General features: G+C 35.6%; 1 protein-coding gene across 4 annotated transcripts; it reads right to left on the minus strand.

Annotated features, from left to right (window-relative positions):
- Positions 1-5,655: 5,655 nt before the first annotated feature.
- DCAF17 (DDB1 and CUL4 associated factor 17) lies at positions 5,656-23,024 on the minus strand. 4 transcript variants are annotated; one of them, XM_015634253.3, is made up of 14 exons: positions 22,598-23,019; positions 21,166-21,269; positions 20,845-20,935; positions 19,787-19,929; positions 18,906-18,984; positions 18,682-18,771; positions 16,439-16,546; positions 15,816-15,921; positions 12,258-12,400; positions 10,753-10,862; positions 10,273-10,360; positions 8,619-8,711; positions 7,108-7,263; positions 5,656-6,327 (listed from the first exon to the last, which is right to left on the minus strand). In XM_015634253.3, exons 1-14 carry the CDS (start codon positions 22,604-22,606, stop codon positions 6,202-6,204), a joined length of 1,446 nt encoding a protein of 481 aa, XP_015489739.1. In that variant the 5' UTR covers positions 22,607-23,019; the 3' UTR covers positions 5,656-6,201. The 4 variants fall into 4 exon arrangements, 3 of the variants coding, with proteins under 3 accessions (XP_015489739.1, XP_015489740.1, XP_015489741.1); XM_015634254.3 differs by having other exon boundaries at positions 8,628-8,711; positions 22,598-23,018; XR_004498242.1 differs by lacking the exons at positions 5,656-6,327; positions 7,108-7,263 and adding an exon at positions 9,922-10,172 and having other exon boundaries at positions 10,275-10,360; positions 22,598-23,024.
- Positions 23,025-23,040: the final 16 nt, after the last annotated feature.

Consider the following 23,040-nt stretch of genomic DNA (forward strand, 5'->3'; position numbering starts at 1 on the left):
CTGTAATAATGAAGAGACAGCGCATACAGAAAATTCAGAGGAGCAGGAGGGCACTTAAGGACACTAATGTACTTACCCGGAGCAGTCTTGCCATCATGATCACCCCCTTCTCACTGGATTCATTGAGTGTTGCAAATATAGAACAGATACTAACCAGGTTCATATGTGGAATCTGGCCTAAGTATGCAGAAGGATGTGGACATCGTTCTGTTGAATAGCACAAATATGTCAAATATCCACTAGCAAAGAAAGGGAATGCATAAAACCTAGACAATTCCAATCGGTACGGAAGGGCCCATTGCAGGGAATTTAGAGAAGAAAACAGAAGGAAACAAAATAGAATTGCAAAAGAAACAATAGGAAACCTGCCAAAAATATAACATGACAGATTAGACCGGTTTGGTCAAAACTGGTCAGCAGTTACTTTCTGTATTGGTGTAGAACATGCAGCTGGTTCTGAAGCCTGTCAAATGTAGTAAGAGAATACGCCCAAACATATATTCAATGCTAATTTTCGGGTGTTTGATTAGCTTACTTTTAAAATATATATTAGTGTTGAACTGCATATGAATTAGAAGTTTGTCAAGTGATTGAGAGAAAAAAATACTATTTACTCTGGCTACCATTTGAGCTCTCTGGTATCTCACACTTAAACTGAGGCCTAGCAAATGAACGGGAACAGTTTAATGAAATTTAAAATAGTTTCAGTAGAATTCTGCCAGTTCAAACACTGCTCTTATTAAACTGTTGGAAATATCTACATAGAGACATGAAGACCAAGCCAGACTGGAGTGGAATACAAATATATTTCTTCATTATTGTCTTTAATTTCCTAAGTGTAGATGCTGATGTTTTAAAGAAAAGCTTGACTTGAGGAGCACTTGTATAAAGTTATTTAGCTTTAGTTTGCATGGATTTTGTGAGACTTGCCCTCAGCATTTAACTGGTTGCTCATTCTACTCACAATGGTAAGTAGAACACTTGTATTGTTAAATTTCATAAGTCACAGTATCTAAGAGAAGATCTAAGCCCTAAATCTTCTGATGAATGCACTCACACATAATCTTTCAAGGGTGCCAGGTTGTCATTAGTTTATGAGGCACACAGATTATCTCAATATTATGGTCAGAAAAATTTTACTTTGGTCTCTGTAAGCCTAAAAATCGACATAAATGTTTATTTTCATTTGCCTCCTGTGAACCTAAATCACCCAATGGCAAAATGCTTCCAGTTCCCACTGATTTCAACAAGCTTTGATTATATCTTCTATCCCAACAGTCCTATTTAGGAATCTTCTACTCAAGTGGATTTTACTTAAGCTAAAACTGTATCTTTCAAGGCTTCCATGAATTCCTATAGCTCAAACTGGTTTACCCTGTTAAAGCAGCAAATAGCAAGAGCAGACACAAAATTCTATTGAACTGAATATGAAGTCTTGTTTTACCAAGTAATGATGAGAATTTTTTTAAAAAAATAGAACTGAAGAAATTCTAAAGCTTAGATATTGTTAAGTAAGTCAAACCAGAATAAAGTGCAAAATAAATTGTTAGACAAAGTGAAATGTTCTTTATGGAACATCTGTAATGCAGAAGAAATTTCAGGCAGCACTGTTAGTAACTCTGGCCTGTATTTCTCTGCATTTCCTGTTCTTCCTCCTCTTCTTGCCCACCTGGTGCAAATATCAGATTGGGACAGAATCAGAAGCAATCCTTAGCAATCTTTGATGTCTGAGTGGATTTCTTGTTTACTTGGGGGTGGGAACCAAGCACGATACAGTTGACTGCTGAGGGTTGAATGACGCACTTGATAATCTGCTTGGAAAATAACCCCCCACTAGCATAAAAATGCTAGTGCATAAAAATGAAACTATCTTGTATGGAGCTTTCAAATCTCTTGGATCAATGAACACCTGCTTTTGTTAACCATTACTGTGGATAGGTTCTACAGCAGTTCATAATCTCTATTATTTTCCAGAGCTTCTGTCTCCTAAAGACAGTGATATTTTTCCAGTACATTACCAACTCTGCAGTTCTGCTGGGACATGATCTAACATGCAGTTCTTTCTTTGGGTTCCTGCACTGTCAGATATAGGATAACTGTGACTTCAGACCTGGAAGAACTTCAGAGTAGACAGACAAAATTAAGACTTACCAAACAGATGTAGATTCAAGCATTATTTTGAAGAAGTAGCAATGGATTCCTGCCAGTATTGCACAAGTGGTACTTGGCAACTGCTGTCATTATTGCTATACCATTCATTCATTCATTTTGAGAGCAGCAGCCTGAACATAAGTGTAAATATAATTACTATCTAAGCAACACACCATGTCACCATAGACCACTATTTTGTGCTTCTGATGTAACTTTTTTAATACAGGAAGTGTTTCTAGTTTCAAGTGACGAATAACTGACTTGTCAGAGATGTAAAAACTAGTCTTTTTTACCAGCGACAACTTTATCTCTTTGTGCTGGACAAGTACTTTAAGATCTAAGCCTTAGACCTGGATATTCCAGGTAAGTTACAGTATCCCTTAAAGCATTTGGATTAGTTTCTCAGAAACCTGATGGCTGTTCATTTTATAAACAAACAAAAGTGCTAGGATTGTCCAGTCAGCTTCGTTCTGGCAGCTAATTTAACTGACGGTTGGGGAAGCTTTAGAAATACTTCTGTAGAAGTTTTCTTACCAGGATTAATACAGACAAGGTGTTCAAGTAATTAGTGTTTGAATGGCACAAACAAACCAGAATGATCCTTCTACTCTTTTTGGTACTGAGTTCCATGCCTAAGCAACAGAACCATTTGACCTTTGATATTGAGAACATCACTAATTTGTCTTTGCAAATTGCAAATTGTGACTGTGGAACAAGACTCTTCCAGTAAATGATTTTCTTATTCTTCACCCTAGAAAGAGCTTTTGCTAAGGTAAAATAAGGCACATAGTGCACCTTTTGTCTAAAATGTTATACTGGTCATAGGCCAGTCATTGTGACCTGTGCAATGAGACTCTTTATTGATGTTCAGTCTATAAATATTTTGCTTCTGTGAGTTGTAGGATATTTTCTAATAATTATTTTTTAGAAGCTTTTCAAAGTTGTGGAACTGTGGGACAGTAGTTGGAACTGTCAGAGCAAGATTATAAAGTTTTACAGCTTTAATTTTTTATTTGGCTTGTGCTTTCTTATTTTCTTCTCTACCACTCACTAGCCTTGCCAGTGAGGATGTATTCAAGTGACAAGAGAAAGGCAAGATTTGCACTCTTTTTATGCTTGAAGCAAATCTTATCAAGATAAGTCACTCCTTCATATCTTTTAAGTTTCTAGGCTGGGAAATTCCACCTGGGTCTCTAAACAGCTATATTTATCAAATACAAATAAAGGGCTAACATTTATGAGATCCTATTTTTGCTTCTCTGTTCTGAGCCAATCATTGAGATGTCATGCTAAAGTAGAAAATAAGAAGTGATTTTGTTGAAGTAGAAATACTGGAAGTATGCTGCTTTGGTGCACAAAAAAAAGTGTTCCTGAGACAGCCATAAAATCAAGCCAGCATTCAGGCAGTACAAAGAGGCAGGGACATTACAAAGGGCTAAAATGAGAAGAGCATGATGTCAACATTCAGGAGTTTGCTAGATTTCCATTGCCCCAGAGCATAGAAATGTGTGTAACCATGCTACATATTGCATGTTAGAGGTAGGCAACATCCGAAGTTGAGACTAACTGCAGATAGAGAAGATAATAGGGAAAATTGCCAATGTACGAGTCTGAATATGGAACATCCAAGTAAACACATTAACAGAATAATTTTCCTGCCTGTCTTCTGGCAAGAAGCTGTTACTGGACTGTCTGGAGAGCCTGCAAGCCTATCACATGGAATGCATTGCTTCTCCTGCAGCATCTCAAGTAAGCCAGAGTTCTTGAGTCACTGTTTGGAGTAATTCCAGTGAATTTCAGCTTTCCCTACCATGTTTCCTTTTTTCTTCCTGAGAAGAACGTGCCCTTACTCTTCCCTAAAAATACAGTGTTCTCAACAACACATTATTCCTTCTCCACTCAGCCAGGAATAAGGCATTTATACTCCCAGTTTACTAAATGAGTTACTAAGCTATACCAAGCAGTTCTTAACAATCACATTATTGTAACTCTTCACTCTGCTAGGATGCCTAGTCATTTTTATTTAAAAAAAAAAAAAAAATCAACTCCCCCCCCCCAAAAAAAAGCAATCTATTTTTACAGTTGTTAATCTTCTATTAGCCAAAGCAAGCACTTCAACTACTTTATTAAATCTATAAATATGAGTGCACTGCCCTAAAATTATTTTCTATCTTCTTTCTAATTATTTTTATATTCTATAAGAATATAACCTGAAGATTTTAGTCATCATTTTGTAATTTCAGTAAAGCAGAAGTAAATCCTATAGTTCTACTATACTATACTATTTCTGTTATACTATAGAAATACCAAGTCTAGCAACCAGAGAGTTTTGATCTCTGAATGATCTCTTCTGATCCTCTCTGAATTGTTGATACAATTCAGTTATTATTGGTGAGGCATTGCTACAGACATATCAGATCAAATCCAGAAAAAATAAGCTCTTTAAAGAGTAGTTTAACAATACTTGTCAGTTAGAAAATAACTGTTGTTGTTTTACATATTCTTTTGTGTTTCAGTCTTAGAAAACCAGTTTTACTACTTTCCCTTTTTTGCACTTTCCATTTAGGATTTGTTCATTCTGGCAACAGCAGGAAGCTTGTTTCAAAGAACCTTTGGTGAAATCCAACATGAATTCACTAGTCCATGACTTTTCAATTACTAGACCAACATTTTGCTTTTTGCAGGCAGAGTGCTTAGAGACCTCCCTCCCTCCCTGTTCTTTCAGAAAACATTCAGCCTACATGCCACCCTACACTCAGGTGTCCTTTCTAGCAGGTATTCCTTTTAACAATCTTTATTATAACTGGGAACCAGATGAATTTATTAGCTGTTCCCAAAGTGAAAACTTCTGGAAGGTAGGGTGGAAGTTTGGTGTTGCTGCTGCCCTTTATTTCTACTGTTCATTATCTTTTTAAAAATGTCCTTTTTGTGTTGTTTCATCTTTCCAAAATTATAATTCACTTTTTCTTTTACATTACATTTTCTTTTAAAACTCACAATAGAAAATTTATTTCATTTTTCTAGAGCTCTTCTCTATTGCATCATCTAGAATGATCCAACTTAATTAGTAAAGCCTGGAGCAAAAAGAAACATTTGCATGTAGAGTTACCATGCTTATGATGACAGTGATGCTAATGAGTTCTGTTCTGAAAAGCTATGCTTCTAAGCCCATCTTTGGCTTGCATTTGGAAAAACTTTATCACCATGAAGTCTACAGCCTGTGTTTTGTTGTTGTGTTTTTTAACTTAAAATGAATGCTTTCACTCTGCAGATTCTGAATATACCACACAGAACTTCAGTGTATCAGACAGGCTGCACACAGTAATAAGGGTAAATGGCTGGGAGCTTTAGCTTAGACAGAACAACTCCTGACCTTAACAGGGCAGAGAATTGTTTGGATATATATATATCTATCTATGTCTATGTAAAAACATATGAAAATATATTTAGAAACAGTAAAGTACATAATTTATTAATATTTATCTTTAAATCAAAACACACACAACCAGAAAACCTGAGTGATTTTATTTCTCACACAAAACCAAGAGAAGGATTTTGTCTAAGTGGTTTAATGGTAGCACTACAATTTTCATACTACATACAAAATTTATCCTAGATAGTTTTACATACTTTGATTAATTAAGAGTTTGTATTACAGTTGCATAGGTAAAACTATATAAGACATATCACAGCAGATGGTAGATAGTAAGTAAATCCATGTCTTTCCTTGATGCCCAGTATTTCAGTCCTATTGCTGAAGAGAAGCAATAAATCCTGCATCTAGCATTAATGATGAACTGGTAAATACAAGAAAAGCAATGTATGAGCTACAAGCAAGTGTACAGTGTCACAAAGAAAAAAGAAACAAGACTTTATGTCGTAGTACAAAATGTTAAGATTAAATCCAACCAGAAAAACAATAGTTGATTACTATGTATGGAATCCTTAAATAGCATCCAAAAGTCTCTGTAGCTGGTGTTTATGGCTTAAATATATACAAAAGTTCTCCCTCCTTTTTTTACAAAACATTTTCTGTTTTTTTTTATAGCATTAAGGATCATCATCTCTTGCAGTATCACATACCATCTGGTAAACATAACAACTGAATCTCCTGTTAGGCTTCTGTTCTATATGTAATACGAGGTCTTTGTCAAAGTAAACTTCATGACTGTAAGTCTGAAATGAGAGAAAAAAAAGTTCAGATTGCACTCTCTATTTCCACAGCTTGCTACTATCCCTATCATTTTCCACAAGGAACAAAAAATATTTAACAGTGGTGAACTCCATGATCAGACAGAAATTTTGTGTGGATACACAGAGATTACTCTTCCAGATAAAGGACAGAATTTTAGAAGTTTGAGAGGTTTCTCATATCCCTATTTTAGGAATCTAGGTTCAGAGCATCTGATTTAAGATCACAAGTTGCCTATGCAGTCAATAAGAAAAGAGGTGTAACTGAAAATTCAGCTGAAAATTTCAGACCATCTAAGTTGGATGTCCAGCTAAACTTGGACTGTATGAACACTCCATTCCATCTTCCCAAATATATATACAATGAGGTCCATGCTTCATTTTATGCATGAGTACTTCAAGTTAAACTAGAGAGACTATTCACAAGTTGTAAAGTTAGTCTGTCATAACTAGACATAGAGTATGTAAGTTGATAAATACTTCAGAAATACATTAAGGGAAACCCTTACTCCGACCAAAAAAAAACCCCAAAAAATCAACCAGCAACAACAACAACAAATCGCTATTTTAAATAATGGGGACTTTCAGGTAAATTAACTACTGTCTGATGGAGTACTTACAATTTTAGAGTTGTAATTATTATTTTATGCAAATCTCATCCCTTTGCAACACTACTTATACATCTGCTTGAAATCTGAACAAAAGTGGTATGTAATTAAGTATGGGGAAGAGACAGTGGGAACAAAAGAGAAGAATTTTCCTCACCACATCCCAGGACTCCTTTAATGGAATACTCTTAAGTAGAATGCCATGTTCATTGCAGTGAAAGTCAAGATGAGCTCTTCCATCAGCTCCTATCTGAGTAACTGCCACAGTGGATAATAAATCCAATTCATCTTCATAGTCCACAATTTTGAATGTCTTAGGAAAAACAAAACGTCAAGTTTACAAATCAAATAGAAATTCACATTCCCCTTTACCTAAATTGCATAGCTCTCTTTTCTTCATGTGAAAGCAGAATTGGGCAAATTCTAGTTCTTAAGTCTTCTTATCCAAAAGAAAACTTTGAGAGCCCAATACCCAACAGGCATTTTCCCACAATATGAATTGTCAGGGTATTTCAGCAAAATTCCTTAAGCAGGAGGAAAGGAAGTAATGTCCTGAAAAATCCTAAAGTGCAAGTACATGTATTTTATATGCATCATACAGGAAAGAGAAAAGAGGTACTTTTAAAGTGGCCAAAGAAGTATATTTAGGCTCTTGAAGCAGAGACAGTGTAGCTTTAAACTATCATAGGTTTTGAGGGAATGGGTACATTAGAGTAATTCCATGAATTTCTGTGTGTTCTGTTCAGATCTCTCTCTTGCTACACAGATTATATGTCAGTGAAGAACTGACACCAAAATGTGTAGATAGTGAGATAAAGGCAATTAAGAGGTTCACAATGACATACTTCTTAAATTCAAGCCAGTCTTTTTCTTCCATAACGTAAAAACATTTATTAGAAACACAAAGTGTAACAGCAGGAAAAAAAAATAGTGTGCAATTATTTTTATTATAGTTAAAAGAAAAAGTGAATAGGAAAACTGCAGACCCTTACGGGTCATACTGGACTGTGCTGTACTTTTACCATAGTAAAATCTATTTCTTCAGAATAAAGGATAGGAGTTACTGCCAGAAACCAATTAATTTTACCTGTTGTTCTTATGTCAATTATACATCCAGCTCTAGATAGAGAGCTAAAAAATATTTTTCATAACCTTTTAGAACTCAAGTGTTTTCATTCTCAAGAAGCAGTTACTTAAAGGAAAAGTGTTAAATGCCTTATCCTATAATCCAATCAAAAGGGGAGAGAAAAATAAAGTTTAGACACACTGTAAAAAAGACAAGAGGATCGTAAACCAGGGGAAAAGAAAAAGTTTCTTTCATCTCATAAAATGCTTTATAAGAAATATTCAAAGAAGATCTTTAAATGGAGGAAAGAGTAACGATTTACACACATTAACACATCTTTTCTGTGCTGTTGAAAATCATATGGAGTTATGGTATCATAAGGCATAAGATCAGTTATTGAAAGAAAGAAAAAATGCAAATCTCAAATGTCAACCAAGGAGAGAAGATGATAAACAGCATGGGAAGCAATTGGAAGAAGACAAAGAGAAGAGGAATAAAGAACTCCAGGATACACACAGCTAATGGTTACACACACTGCACCTGAAACAAGAAGGGCTTCTGGCTAGCTAAACACTAAAATAATTCATGAAGGCTCTTCTTACATCAGTTACCTCTTGTTCTGGGTCATCATCCAACAAAGTAAAACGCTTTTTCACCACTCGACCAGAAGCTGTTACAGTAACACTGTTGTTCACCTTTGGAGAAACATAAAAAAGTATCTCTAGACTTTGGAGCGACTTAGTTTCTATCGATTTAAAAATGTATCTGTTTCATATATTTCGGTTTCTGACCTTGTTTAACTCGTTAGCTACACATAGCCCTGGTGCTGCTGTTTTCTTTATGAGCTCAATAACTTGGTGACTTTAGTTGAGGTATTATGTTTACTCATATTCAGAGGTGTCCCACAGAGGTGGCAAAGGTTCTCAGCTACCATAATTTTCTGAACTGAAGTGACAAGAACCAAGATGCTTGAAGGAGAATTAAGACTGCTAAATCACCACCATCTTTTCCCCTAAACTTTTACTTCCAGAAGATGGGAAAACTAGCATCTTAAACCACCATGGCTGCTTCCACTGGGCTTTGTTAACATCAGAAATACTAAAAATTAGGTTATCAGTATCTTCATAGTAGTCAAAAGGAATAAGCAGAGCACAGGCAGGATTAGAACTCATATTTCTTTCTTCTTTCTGTAACACAAGTTACCTACACAACTTTCAAAAAGCAATATGGCAAGTTATTGGATGACCTGGTGTTCAGTTTACGAATTAAATGCAAGTTATGCTCTTGAGTTTGTGTAGATTTTTAATCTAAACAAACTCTTTTTCCCTGAAAAAGCTTAAAAATTAGCATCACAGATTCTCACACATTTTACATTATTCAAACTATAAAAACTTGTTTTTAGGTAAGATGTAACCTTGTCTGCTAATCAAAATGACAGGTCCAGGCACTACCTAGAATTTTTTTCATGTGTGCTCTTTAACCTTTTTGACATGAGATTATCTTTGTGATTCTGTATCACAAAAGACTTCATGAAACAACTGAGGTGATTTAAGAACTCAGTTCTACCATTAGTTTTAAATCATCCTCTCACACTTGATTCAACCTTTTTGCACTCTTCTGATCCACTGATGACTCAGTCCTGTTCTGCTCCAGTTCAGAAAAACAAGCAAGCAGAAAGTACTCACCTTTCCTGCCACGTTATTATTCTGTTATTTTAGTGCACTGATTTGGCTCACCAAGGGTTAGGATCAATGCCAGACTTGTCACAAGAGAATGACAGGTGTGCATGGCCAGGAAAAGGAACAGACTTTTGGAAGCATTGCAACATCTTTATTGTCTTATGAAGACTTACTACTAAGTTATGAGAGACTTGAAACATTTCTAGCATTTGTATGATCAACTTACCTGAGCACCAGAGATGCACACAATTATCACTTGGTGGCACCTTCATTTGAAGGAAATCTGTCACAATCTTTTAAGTATGTTTTATACCCATGATACATAGTTACACTGTACATCTGAATATTTTAAGAATACTGAAAACTAAAGAAAAGACTGGAGGTTTCAGAAATCTATCATGGAAGTGTTACTGTTTTCAAAATTCTTTTCATACCACTTAAATGTCCAGTGAAGATGAAGAATGTCTTTCAATAAACCTTGGGTAAAAGCCCATAAAACACAGTGATTACTCAAATATGCAAACCCCCTGTTTATAGCTCAAAAATCACACATTGTGATCTCAGACACTAAACTCACACAGTTTTCTCTGTTGGCTACGATTGTAAAATCTTCTGCAATTTCCATTTGATCTGCATGATTTTTAACTTCCTTAAGCTTTAAGACTCTACAAAAGAAACAAATTACAAAGTAAGTAATGTATTCTAATTTGCTTAAAACATCTCTATATAATTTTTTATATCTAGTACATTAAAACATTGTAAATAGATAAAATGGAAATAAATTATTTTGGTAATTTATATTTATCAGGAATTTTGAAACAGGGGTCCTTGAGTATTTTTCATACCAAAATCTAAACTGTAGCCTCTAGTGCCACGTTCATCACACAGAGAAATTTGCAGATGTTTCTAAAAGAGCTTTTGATTCTGATAAAATAATAGATTTTACATTTTCTATAGTCTAATGAGTGTTTGGGTCTGCAAATTGTGAGACTACTGAATACATGCAGTTATGGAACTTTGCTAATGAATAAAAGATTTGAGTAAAAAAGGGTCATACTTTATCAAATTTGGTCCCACGTGGATTATTCTACCTGACATATCTGGGTGGAAATATATCCAGTCAGGTTCAAGTGAACAGCATTTCATATCCTGTATGCCATTTTTTGCCTGAAGAAGAAAAGGAAAGCTTAGAATATTAGTATTTTAAAGTCTCACAGATCTAATTAAAGAGGAAATCCTGAGCTCCTCACTATATACCTCTGGAGGTTTTAAAGTACTGTTCCTAAACATGTCCAGAAAGGATGGCAGTGGAACAATAATAAAAACAACAACAACAATAATAAAGACTCGGTTCCAATTCTCAAGAAATTCAGTGGAGCAGTTTAGAGATTTTTAATATGCAATAAGCAATAACCTAGTACCTTAGTGATATATTGTCCTATCTCTCCTGAAACTAAGCAGAATGAAGATTTAATTTACACCATGCGAACACTTCAACAATTCCAGCTATTTGAGTATCCAAGACATGGGATGTGTCAAGACATGTGACAAAAATTAGCACAGAGTTTGACTTGAGCTTCAAACCTCAGGCTTAGCCTCTTTTGTGCAAATTATTTGTCGAGCATGTAAGCCTGGAAGACCTTGTGATTTCAGCAGTCAGATGCAAGCTGGTCAAAATCTCAGGATTTTGGCAGTGGCTTTCTGTTGTTAAATTTAGCTACGTCGATCATTCAAATTGGCAAATATATGAACCCACATAGAAAAAAAAACAGTTGAGAAAGGATTCTGCAAGCCCATTTGAATCAAAATTGATCTTCAGCTACAATTGTGAAACATCAGTTTTGAAAATAACATAGGAGGGAAGTAATTGATCAGGCAAGCAAAAGAGATAAGGACATTTACAGATGAGACTTATTTAGTCAAGAAACTGCGAACAGGCCCAGAAGTTGCTTGAAATACAGAATGATCTTCAGGTCAATTCCAGATTCAAAATAAAAGCTGAGATGGAGAGCTCACACAAAATAGTATTCATATGATAAATAGTACATAAACAAAAATAATTAGGAACAGATTAAACTAACTAATAAAACCTTTCTAGGGACAGAAAGGGAATAAACTGAGCAATCAAATCTTTTTTAGGGAGAGAGAGAGAAGGTACAAGTCAAAGATAAACTACAAACATTAAGGATATTTATACTGCAATATCTTAAAATTTGAAATAATTTTGTATTCAGCATTTAGTAGGCTGACTAGTCAGAAGAGTTAGATTGTTACCATGCAAGGAAACAGGTAATGAGACTTAACTTTTAAGTCATGAATACAGTGCTGTGCAGCTCTGACAGTGCTGCTCTTGTATTGGAATGAAGGAAATATGAGAAGCAGTACTGATTCAGAAGAAAGTATTTTACACATGACTCCATGGGATAGCTAATTTGATACTGGGGTGAGCCCTGTGAAAGCACTGCATTGGTAAACAAAGGTATTATAACCTACTCAGAATAAGAGATGAAGACAAACATAATACACATTAATTTCAGAGAAGCTGCTTTCTGAATATATTACCAAAGCATTGTCTTTCAGAGAACAAATATGGAAGACTCCTTTATGTTTTTTCTTGTTAGGTGTGATGATATAATGCCAAGGGTAACCTCCAATTTGAAATGCATTCTCCAGAGAAGATGCTTCAAATAGCAAAGGTGGGGTATCTGCAAATATTCGGTAACGTTAACACCATTAGTAGCAGAACAGTCATAATTCCATTGATCCTTACAATTCTAAATTCCAATAAAGCTACTAGTTCTTCAGAACTCTTGAAGATCGGTGGAAACACATTAGCTATGAACTCTTTGCCAGCGCCAGCTATGTTATTCTCACCCAGCATTCAGGTGCACATCTGCAGTTCCCTCTGGAGGGTTACTGCCTTCTCAGATCTTGAGGCTGAATACTCTTCTAGTATCTTTGGCTTACAAGCAAAGACACAGCAAATAATTAAAATTATTCCAGCTCATCTGATTGAGAAATGATGCACACATGAACAGATCAAGGACCATATCAAAATGGTCACTATTCTTTTGGGAAAAACAGTGATAAATAACTGGAAACAGTAAGCAGCAACCTCAAATGACAAAATTAAATGCAGGAAGAGAGAATATTCAGATTCTGCTTCCTCCTTTTGTGTAATACAATTAAATAGTGTGGACCACAATGGATACAATCTGTAACTAAGTTCACAAAAATCAATCAAAATATAGAATATTTTGCAATTAATGGCAAAAGGTCTAGTTTTCCTGTCACTTCAGTTGGGATAAATTACTGAGACGTACTAGTTTATTAGTACAAATCTTCTGTTTGCTAAATCAGAGGCATCTTTGAATGAAATGGACTGCACAGAACTTTACCACTTCTGCCAACTAGCTAAATTAAAGCAATTTCTACAGCTGCTATAACTGAATCAATTTTAGACTGAAGATCAGCTCTTTCTAACAGAGAAAAGCTGGGGAAAAAAACTGACAAAACGTGGAAAAAATCTGCAATTACAAGGGGAATTTAAACAGGCAGAATCTAAGAACCCAAACTGAATTAGTGTAAGGAGAACAGGGTCCTTATCTGGACTTTGAGTCCCAAATATCTTATCCAAATTTTGATTTGATCTTATCCTGCATTGTCTAGATAATTATCCTAATGCCAATGGTGCTGTCACATGTCATCAGATATTATGTTTATGGAGTGCTTCTCGCCTCTTCCTTTGTTCATGTTTCCATCAATTTAGCCATTTAGATTGAATGAAATTAGTTCACTGCCAATGGAAATGAAGTCTTTCCTAAGCTGGAGAGTGTCTGTGTCCCATTTGCCTTTCAGAGTAACACATTGGAAAAGGGAGATTTTGTGCAAGAGATAATAAATGATAGGTTTTAAAAAACTCATGCATCTGCTGGAAATGTAGAGAATGTTGAAGATGGAAGCATAAGCAAGGGACCTACTGATACTAAAATCTGTCAGAAAATGAATAATGAGTTTAGAAAGTTTGTGACATTTTACCCAAACAACTTTTTAAATAGAGCTTATATATCAAGGCCCCTCAAAAATTCTGGTAGATGGACTAAATGATACAATTAAGTGTATCTCATTGGTATATCAATACTGAGTAGAAGAAGCTTCTTATAAAATCTGTCTTTCCTTTTATGTTCATTTAGCAAAGATTTGCAAGATTATAGCCACTTAAATCACTGTGATGTGATTCTGCTGCCTCAACTCCATCTTTCCTGCTGTATGTCACTTGCTGTTGTTGCTTATCACCTCCTGTTTTGTTTGCAAGTCCTTTCCCAAGTCTTGCCAGTTTTCAATCTCCAGTTGAGCTTCTTTGTTCACTTACTTTAAATTCTGCAAACTTTAATCTAAACAAGGTTGCTCCTGGCAGTACTAACAAGAATGCAAATAAAACCAAAGAAACAACAACAAGAAAAGCTTCCTACGAGGTATCCTTCTCCTTGCTTTTTTTCCTGAAATTACTGTATCAGCTAACAATAAATCAAACTATAGTTTTAAGTTCTAGGCCATTCAGAAAAATCACACACTGTGACCAAAATCTCTTCCTCACCAGTTAAGAGCTGTAGCATAGAACATCTTAGCCTGTAAGTTTTGATCTCTATCCACTTCCTTTTGGGTACCTTACACCCTAAAAAGAGAACTGTAATAATGCCCATCCCTTCAACAATTGCTGTAGGGAGGCTAGGACTTAAGTGAGAAAGAAAACTATGCACAGTTAAATTATAGTAAATACAAGCCTGCACTCTGAAACTGTTAAGGTCTTGCTCACTGAAGCATTTGCCCATGTCATTCTTGAAAGAAAACAACTCAAAAACCACAGGAATGCAACTATTTGCAAAAATGCAAGCATGAAAAATATGTCATGGGTTCAAAACTTCCTAACCAAAAATTACTGAATATGATTAAAGATGGAAAAGGTTTTCTTCACTACACTGCTTTTAAATCTCAAAACTAAAAACTACAATGGATGTGTAAGCCATAAGATCAAATCTTCCTACTGAAGTTCCCACAGCAGGTTTTCCACAGGCCCCTAAAATTAAATGGTGGTTTCACAGATTGAGATGGAGAGAAAAGTGGGGGAAGATTTCCCTTTGCAAAAACGGAGACGTCAAATATAGCAGTCTATTGCTTTGTTCTGGTAAAACACTGCATTATAACTTCACTATATAAGTCTGTATTTTATCTTTGTGTACTCCCTCATTTTTATATAAATCTGGATTGATTTGTCTCTTATTATCTGACACTGGGAAAGAAAAAGGCATTTTTTATGTGGACAATCACCTGAAAAATACATTACATTCAGAAACATTCAAAATAAAATAAATAAATAAATGCATTTTTTTGCTATTTGTGAAACCAACCTTTTAATTTTTTTCAGATGCCTCATGTGTAAACTTGTGAGAATGTATTTTTAAAGTAAGAAAAGAAATTTCAAAAAAAGTCTCAGGTTTTGGTCATTCATTAAGATTCTTAGCATCAAATTCTAATCTCAAGTGAACCAACAGAAGCCACTGGTTGCTTTTAGAGAAAGAAGTCATTACATAATGCAGAACATTTATAAGTTAATGATTTGATTAGAATTGTTTTAATAATTTTTCTTCTTCTCAGGAATGAATTTTACTGATACCAGCACATTTCTGACAACCTAGAATATCAAAATGCAAGTCAGACAAACTGTATTCAGTCTCTTTGAATTTCCTCTGCAAGCTAATGTTCTCGCATCTTTTGCTTACATATCATATACTGTTTCTGGGTGCTACTAACAGCTCTCCTAGTCCTTCATCTTTCTCAAGAGCAATTGCATCTCAGAAATAAAGAAAGAGGTTTTCATGTCATGCATTGATTATAAAGTTTTTCAAATAGCTTAGTTGCTGTAACAGTTTTCTTGGTGTATCCTACATAATTATAATGGTAATTAGAAATAAAGCACAGCGCATTTTACTATAATGTAAATCCAGAAATACACCTACAGCACAACATGAGCACAGTAATTTTATATTATTTCTTAGTGTGAAATAAGCCACAATCAATCCATAAAAGCCACAGTCAAGCCAATACAGAGATCATAATTACCTGTTATTTTAATGTTACATGGAAGACCAAATGGATACTTTCCTACAATTCCCACCTGACCATTCCAGTTGAATTCTTGTCCCAAATCAAATGGTTGTTCCATGAACTAAAATAACACAGAACAATTTAGCTTTACAGATGCATATTTACTTGCTGTTTAGTTTTACTCTCTATTACTACTGCATTCTTTATCTTGTTAGATACTGCTTGAGATCTTATTTTTGAATTAATGTTTGAGATCTTATTTTTGAATTAATGTTTGATTTTTGATTGGAAGGATATAAACTCACAAGTCTAACTGCAGGTCTGTTTGAGATCAAACTTCCCCATGCTCACCAGTTTCTGGCATTAACAATCATCTGTAACTACAGACTAGGTGTGCAGAGAGAAGCACGTCTGGTGCAACATTTACGCAACTCCCCAGAAGTGCCTGTCTGACCCTGGATCTCTTATGTTTTGACACCTGTAACTATTGTAACTTTTCTGATAGTGTATCCATTTGTATCTTCTGACATAAATAGATCTAGGCAGGAACCTACATACCCCATGTACTTATGTAGAGTACATGAATATTTATGACTTGTTACCCAAAAATAGCATGTATGAAAACTTTATTTTATTACCTGTTCCAAAATGGCCTTGAAGTTATAGAGTCTGACCAGACCCATGCTATACATTACAATCAGAATTCCATTAGAAACAGCAACATCTGTCACACTATTACCAAAAATCTGGAATAAAATGAAGCAAAAAATATTCTATTAAAGAATAAATAATTGTGAGAAAACACAAATAACTGACATTATGTCCTTAATTTTGCAATCACTTTATTTTTTTTCATTCTCACTGAGCTCTTATAATCAGTGTTTAAGTTCAAGTTTTCTGTAACTCATCTGTTTTGAGTTTCTTTAATCCATTGCACTGCAGTAACACCTGAGGTTACATCAGTCATATTCTGCAAGCAGATTCATGCTCTAATCAATTCTCAGTATAGCTTCATATCATGCTACCCAGTTATTATCATACATGAATAGATTATATTTTTCAGCATTCCACAGGAACGTTAGCAAAACTAGCAACTCCATCTAAAAGTCCTGATTTCAGATCTTCTGTTCTTTCTTCATCCCCAGGGTAAAATACTAGTCTAATCACAACTCTATGACTGTGTACAGCTGTACCAAAACTACATTATCCAGCTGTCACAGAGTACAGGGTTCGCTCTGAATCCCAATTTGACATATACATGAGAAGCTGACTTAGCTTTTTTAATAATTACACACTATTCATTTGTGCCACTGCTTAACACATCACTGAGCAAACCCCACAAACTAATTCTTAATATTTAATTGATACCAACATGTCAATAGGTTTTTTTTATAGAAATGCTCAAAAATCTAGTTTTCTTTAATCTGACTCACTACATGAAAAAGAAATTAAACCACTTAAAACAGGCTTAAAAACAGTAAGAAGCTAAAGAAAGCCAGAAACTGTAAGACATCTATGTCTTAATGATACCAGCGATTTTGTGATCTGTTTGGTTCTGAAAGATATATTCATTCCTGAGACTTTGCCTTTTATTTAGTTTTATGGCTCTTTCTCAATAAATTTGTTAGCTTAGGTCTTAAGAGTCTTTCAGACACAAACTCTAATAGTGTTCCAACCCAAAAGTTTCCTTTCTGTCCTTGAGACTTCAGCTACTCTGAACTCAGAATGTATTGTGGGACACCTTCACAGTAATCCTGAGGCATGAGGTGCTTTCTGCAGCCTTGAGCATTAACGCCAACTCCACTAACACCAATCTAACAGTTACATTCCACTGATCTGTGTAGGGTCTGGCACCGCCTTCACTGTTTGCATTTCCTGCTGGGTGTATTCTTACATCCCAAATGCTGCCCCTTCCATGACAGTTTTAACAATTTTGCTTATGAGTACTCGGTACAGACCTCGCTGAAGAAGTGCTCTTTCATGTCTTGCCAACTATGACCACGATGAACCTGGCATGCCATTCCTAACTAGATATACCTTTGATACTGAGAACATTTTTTTCCAGTCCTAAATACTAATTTTGAACAGAACAATACATGCTTGTATTGTATTGTATATATATGTAACCCCCAAGCTTTCATGGGCTCAAATAAATAAAATTAACCCACTGCCTTCACTTGCCAGGCCCAATTTCAATTACAGCCTCTACCCAACCTAGCACCAGCTAAAACTCCAGCTTATAGCTCTGGACCCTAAAGATACTGTACCTCACAGAACTTAAAAGACAGAGTTTGCATGGTTGTACTGTTACATGTGTAAGTTGTATCCACAGCTTTCTTGACTTAAAATAAAACAGCAACAATTACAATCTGGCTCAAAGATTCTTCCTAAGTATATACACTTATTATAGGTCAGAAACTGAACTCAGTTTGGTTGTTCTTGACTGATAAAGCAAGACATTTACTTCTGTCATTCAGTAACAGTGTTAATAAAAGTGTGAAACATTTGTAACTGCATATAGAATTCATAGACTTACTAAGACTAGGTCAGAGGTACATCTGTCTTTAAGGAGGTGAAAAGAAGTGTACAAATACTTTAGGGTTCCCTAATTCTTAAGATTGCTCTAAGAAAAGGCTAAAGTCCTGCTGCATGTCAAAGAGTAACCCAGTAACAGAATCCATTTGTATCTTCTCTTCTAGTCTCTAGAATTAAGAATATTTGTCCCATTGCCCCTATCAGACACAAGAACACTGCTGCTAATTAATGTTTCAATTGCTTTTACAAGCTCAAAGCATGACTTCTGAAATTCTGAAATAAGTGCCTGAACTACACCTGTCATAGAACTACATTAGAATACATATTATTAGAGAAATTAAATTACCTTTTTGTTTATTTCCAGCATTCCAATGAATGAAAGAGGCAAAACTTGGAATACAGCAAGATAAAACAACACAGTCTGTTGGATTCCTGCCTGGGAAGGAACAATACTGAATATAGTTATTATAGGTAGGACATCTTTTTCTTCTACCATAATAACCAAGTATAATCTTTTTGCTTGTAAATTTCATGTAAATGTTATAGAAATGAGTTTTTCAACACACTTACCTGCCGTGCTGCTGCAGGGAGCTTATTCTGAGCTGACTTTACAATCATTACCTCTTGAGGGGTATCCCAGCTCAGATACCTATTTGTGACAAGAAAGGCCTGCCTTAATCACTTAAAAACCATCTATCAATATATTACTTCACATAAAATATAATCAACTATAACTAAGAAGATGCCTATGCCCAGGCAAACCTCTGATTTGGAAGAGGTGCTCAAGATGTTTGTTGTTTGCAATAATGCAGAAATCCATGGAACTGGGAATGACTTATTTCATACAGGATTGTGAGAAAAATTTGGAAAGCATGAGTATTCACTATCTTAATTTTTCTCCTTCCTTTCATAATCACCACTTTCTTATCCTTCAGCCTAAAGAAAATATTTTTTTTTCTGAAAACAAAAAAAAGTAGTTTACCAGAAGCAGTAACTGCCCTGTTTAAAAAGAGAAATATGACTATCCGATGGAAAAGAACCTTTGCAAATTAAAACCAGCTCAATCTTCAAATACATTATTTGTATGTTTGAGCAGGTTTGTTTTTCAGCTCTTAAAGTCCCCTCCTGGTATGTTGCCATTGCAATACTAAAGGCTGTAAAGCTGTCAGAGAATAGCAAATAGTAGGCTAGATTTTGTGGAACTTGATACCAAAGTTGACCCCATAATACTTAAGTAGATGAAATTCTTCTACAGGTAAGAGCATGCAGGAACAGTACTCCAGGTAATGTTCTAGATTAACAAGCCTGTTATCAGCCACAGGGTAGTACTAAAATAACACAATTCCCCTTCTCCTCTACAGTGCTAATCACTGTTAATTATATTAAGCTGTCCTCCTCCACTAAACTACTACTGACTGTTAATGACATAAAGCCTAGTTATTGTTTAATACCTGAAGAATTTGCAACAGGAACCAGCAAGATACACTTTTTCCAGTACTTCTCCACTATCAGCAGAGAGACGTAGAAGCCAGTTCTGCACTGTCAAGACTATCAGGGAAGCTTTATAATCTGAAGGACGCGGTAGCATTTCCCCCTACATAAAAAAAGGCTATTAGAAAAAAGTTTGTATCAGGAGGATACAAAAGATTTTGACACAGTCAGAAGAACACAAAAGTACACATTCCTCAAAAAGTGAAGGAGGAAATATGCCTGCTAATCAGATCAGTATCTCTAAGCTCATGTCCTTGCCAAATAATTACCTATGACATAAATAATCTGCTGTCACATTTTTTGCAAGACAGTTACCTTTTGTAGAAAAGGCAGCCTTTAAAAATTCCTTGCATTGCAAAAATTAACTGCTTATTGATCTAATTGATACCAATCTTGAAGAGAAAATTGTTTCACTATTTCAAAATAAGACATTCAGTGGTAACTCAACAGCAACTGCTACAAATGGTATTTACACTGCTTTAGTTTTAGGCACCTCAAGGATAGGGCTAATATTTCTAAGCTCTATGGACACCGGGTGAAGGAGAGGAATTATGTAATTATTAGGTAGAAACAGCAGAACAGTTTTTGGGCAGGGTTGCTTCAATGGGCCTCCAGTGTATCTGCTTTTTGTTTTTTTTTAATGTCAACAGATCTGAAGAAAAGTAAAACTCCCAGCTACTGTCCTTGCCATTTAAAAAATAAAGAAAAATATAAGTAGAATTTATTCTGTAAGGAACTATTAATTAGTTGCATAAGAATAAAAGCACTGGTTTTAAAACCTTCCATGAAAGCTTACGAAAAAAGCATTTGAATACACTATTGAGAAATTCAGAGAAGTATACCTCTAAATGTTCTGTTAATATAAATAAGGCACATGTTGCAAACCTTTAATCACGTAAGTCCATAAAAACATTGAGAAGATAGTTTGGAAGGAAAAAGCACTCCATTCTAAACATTTCATCAAAATATGTTAATTTAGTATTTTCCACAAAAATGCTTTAGTAAAAAGTAATCTTACCAGTGGACACTCCAGTAATAAAGCATCTTCTATTTTTTCAGACTTGGCACATTTTGACTTTTGATAAATTAGTCGTGGCTGTTGTGCAATGCTAGAGGAAAATGACTGATAATTATTGTCTGTTATACATTAAGATACAACAGCATCTAAATGCAATTCAAAGATTGTAAACCAAAAATTTATCACCAGCTTTTTTTTTTTTGTTCCCAAGTACACTCCATTTTAATTCACAGCAGCTATTTGTATGAGTAAAGTTAGCAATATAACACAGAATCAGTTTGAAATCTGTAAGTCAGCACCTCATAATTGTAAACTTATTACCTGGTAATACAGCATTGGTAATTGTCCATGTAAATTCTTCCTCTTTCATATGCAATAGGAGATGCAGAATGAGTTGTCCAAACATTCTTGAATTTAGTACTTTCCTGAAACACAATAGTTTTAACAGTGATGGCTGTTTGTAAGAAATTTTGCTTCTGAAAAATATTTTATTTGGCTCCTGGAACTTAATAATTTACATTAAATTAAAAACTTTACTGCTGAATACACAAGAAAGAATCTTATTTGGTTTTTATAGATAAAATTAACAGAACTTTTATGAGAAAATTTTGTCTTCTTTAAAGACCAAGTTAAAATATTTTTAATTAGCTATTATGGACAGCAGGGATAAGGAATATTTTCTCATTAATTTGCCTATTACCTTGCCTAAAAACTGGCAACTAAACTTCCATGGTGACTTTTGAAATCAAGAAGTAAACTCCCCAGAGGATAAATATGCAGAGAATTCTTGTCTCAGAATTTTATGTAATTTTATTTATTGAACACCTAATTCTATTCTGCTGGTGGAGTTTGGTGTGAAAGATAGAAAATGTATTTACTGTTATTTGCAATAAGCACCTGAAACGTTAATGAAATAAATTGCTAACATTGAAGTTTCTTGCATTCATTTGAGATACCAGGAGCCCTATACCAGTAAGAAAGGTTCCAGTCTTAAAAAAAGAAGTGTAAGTCAGACGTACTTATTTTTATTTCAGTAAACCTTGTATGCCTATTGATCTAGTTACATAAGAAAACACTTCAACTGACTTTCTATGAATGTATTTTCAATATAAAATAACTGCCAATTCACTTCCACATTCTTCTCTAATGTATTTTTATCAACCATTGTATGGAAGCAGTAATTGTTTTGACTAAAAAAAAAAAGTAAAAAAAAGAGTTCACTTCAGTTTGTAATTGGTTTAATTCTTAATTTTTCTGTGACATCAGCTCCACTGAGAACTGGGGTTATGTTTACCTGAAAATTTCTGCCGATTATCTTATTATGTGAACTCCTTTCAAATTTAACATGAAGCACTAAGAATTTAAGATTAGTATTAAATATGAAGCCATCTTAGGGAAATAGGTGATACTTCCCCAATATAAATTAGGGATATAAATATAATATAAATATAATTTTCCTAATATAAATGACACAATAATAAATTGTGTCATTTCTAACAGAATTATTAGGTATACAAGTGCCCCTGCAGTTTTTGCCCAGCACAATCCTCTCTACATTTCTAGGTCTGAGCCTTGAGAAATAAATTTAACCATTACTAACTCTTCATTAAAACTACACCTTTTTCTCCCCAAACTTGTTTTCCAACGTGACCGGGGACCTCTCGAACCCCTGGGCTGAGCACCGACACTCAGCGCCCCCGGCCGAAAGCCCGAGCCGCAGGCCTGCAGCCAGCGCCGGAACGCAGCCTGTTACCTGACACATGATCTTCCTGAGGAGTCCCAGGTTCTTCCTGTGGGCGACACCAGCATCTCTGGCATAGAAGCCGTGGGCCCTGCGGGTGAGGAGGCGGCAGACGTTGTGCACCCCGCACGCCCGGAGGGTGGCCCTGCCCCCGCGGGCAGCCGCCTGCGGGCATATTCTCGGCCCGCGGGGCGGGATCGCCTTTCTCCCCCGCTCCAGGCTCGCTCTCGGCAGGGCGTGCAGCCTTGCAGGGCCACGGCCAGGCCCGCGCCGGGTTTATCTCAAACCCCCGCCCTGCCGGCGAGAGGTGAAGCGAACCGGGAAAAGGCCCGAACGGCCCCTTGCTCCTTGACTCCCGAGCGAGGCAAATCGAGGCCTGCCGAGGGTGCTCCGCGCACCGCGCTTCCTCGGCCGCCGCAGCGCCGCTTTCCGCAAACGCCAGGCGGGGACAGCCC

Source organism: Parus major, chromosome 7, assembly GCF_001522545.3.
Source record: "Parus major isolate Abel chromosome 7, Parus_major1.1, whole genome shotgun sequence".
NCBI lineage: Eukaryota > Metazoa > Chordata > Aves > Passeriformes > Paridae > Parus > Parus major.

Coding starts and splice junctions, on each gene's coding strand:
- DCAF17 (XM_015634253.3), bottom strand. Junction 16,547..18,681: donor TGCTGGAAATAAACAAAAAG/GTAATTTAATTT, acceptor ATTTTATTCCAG/ATTTTTGGTAATAGTGTGAC. Junction 10,863..12,257: donor CTCTGAAAGACAATGCTTTG/GTAATATATTCA, acceptor TTTCTTCTTCAG/GCAAAAAATGGCATACAGGA.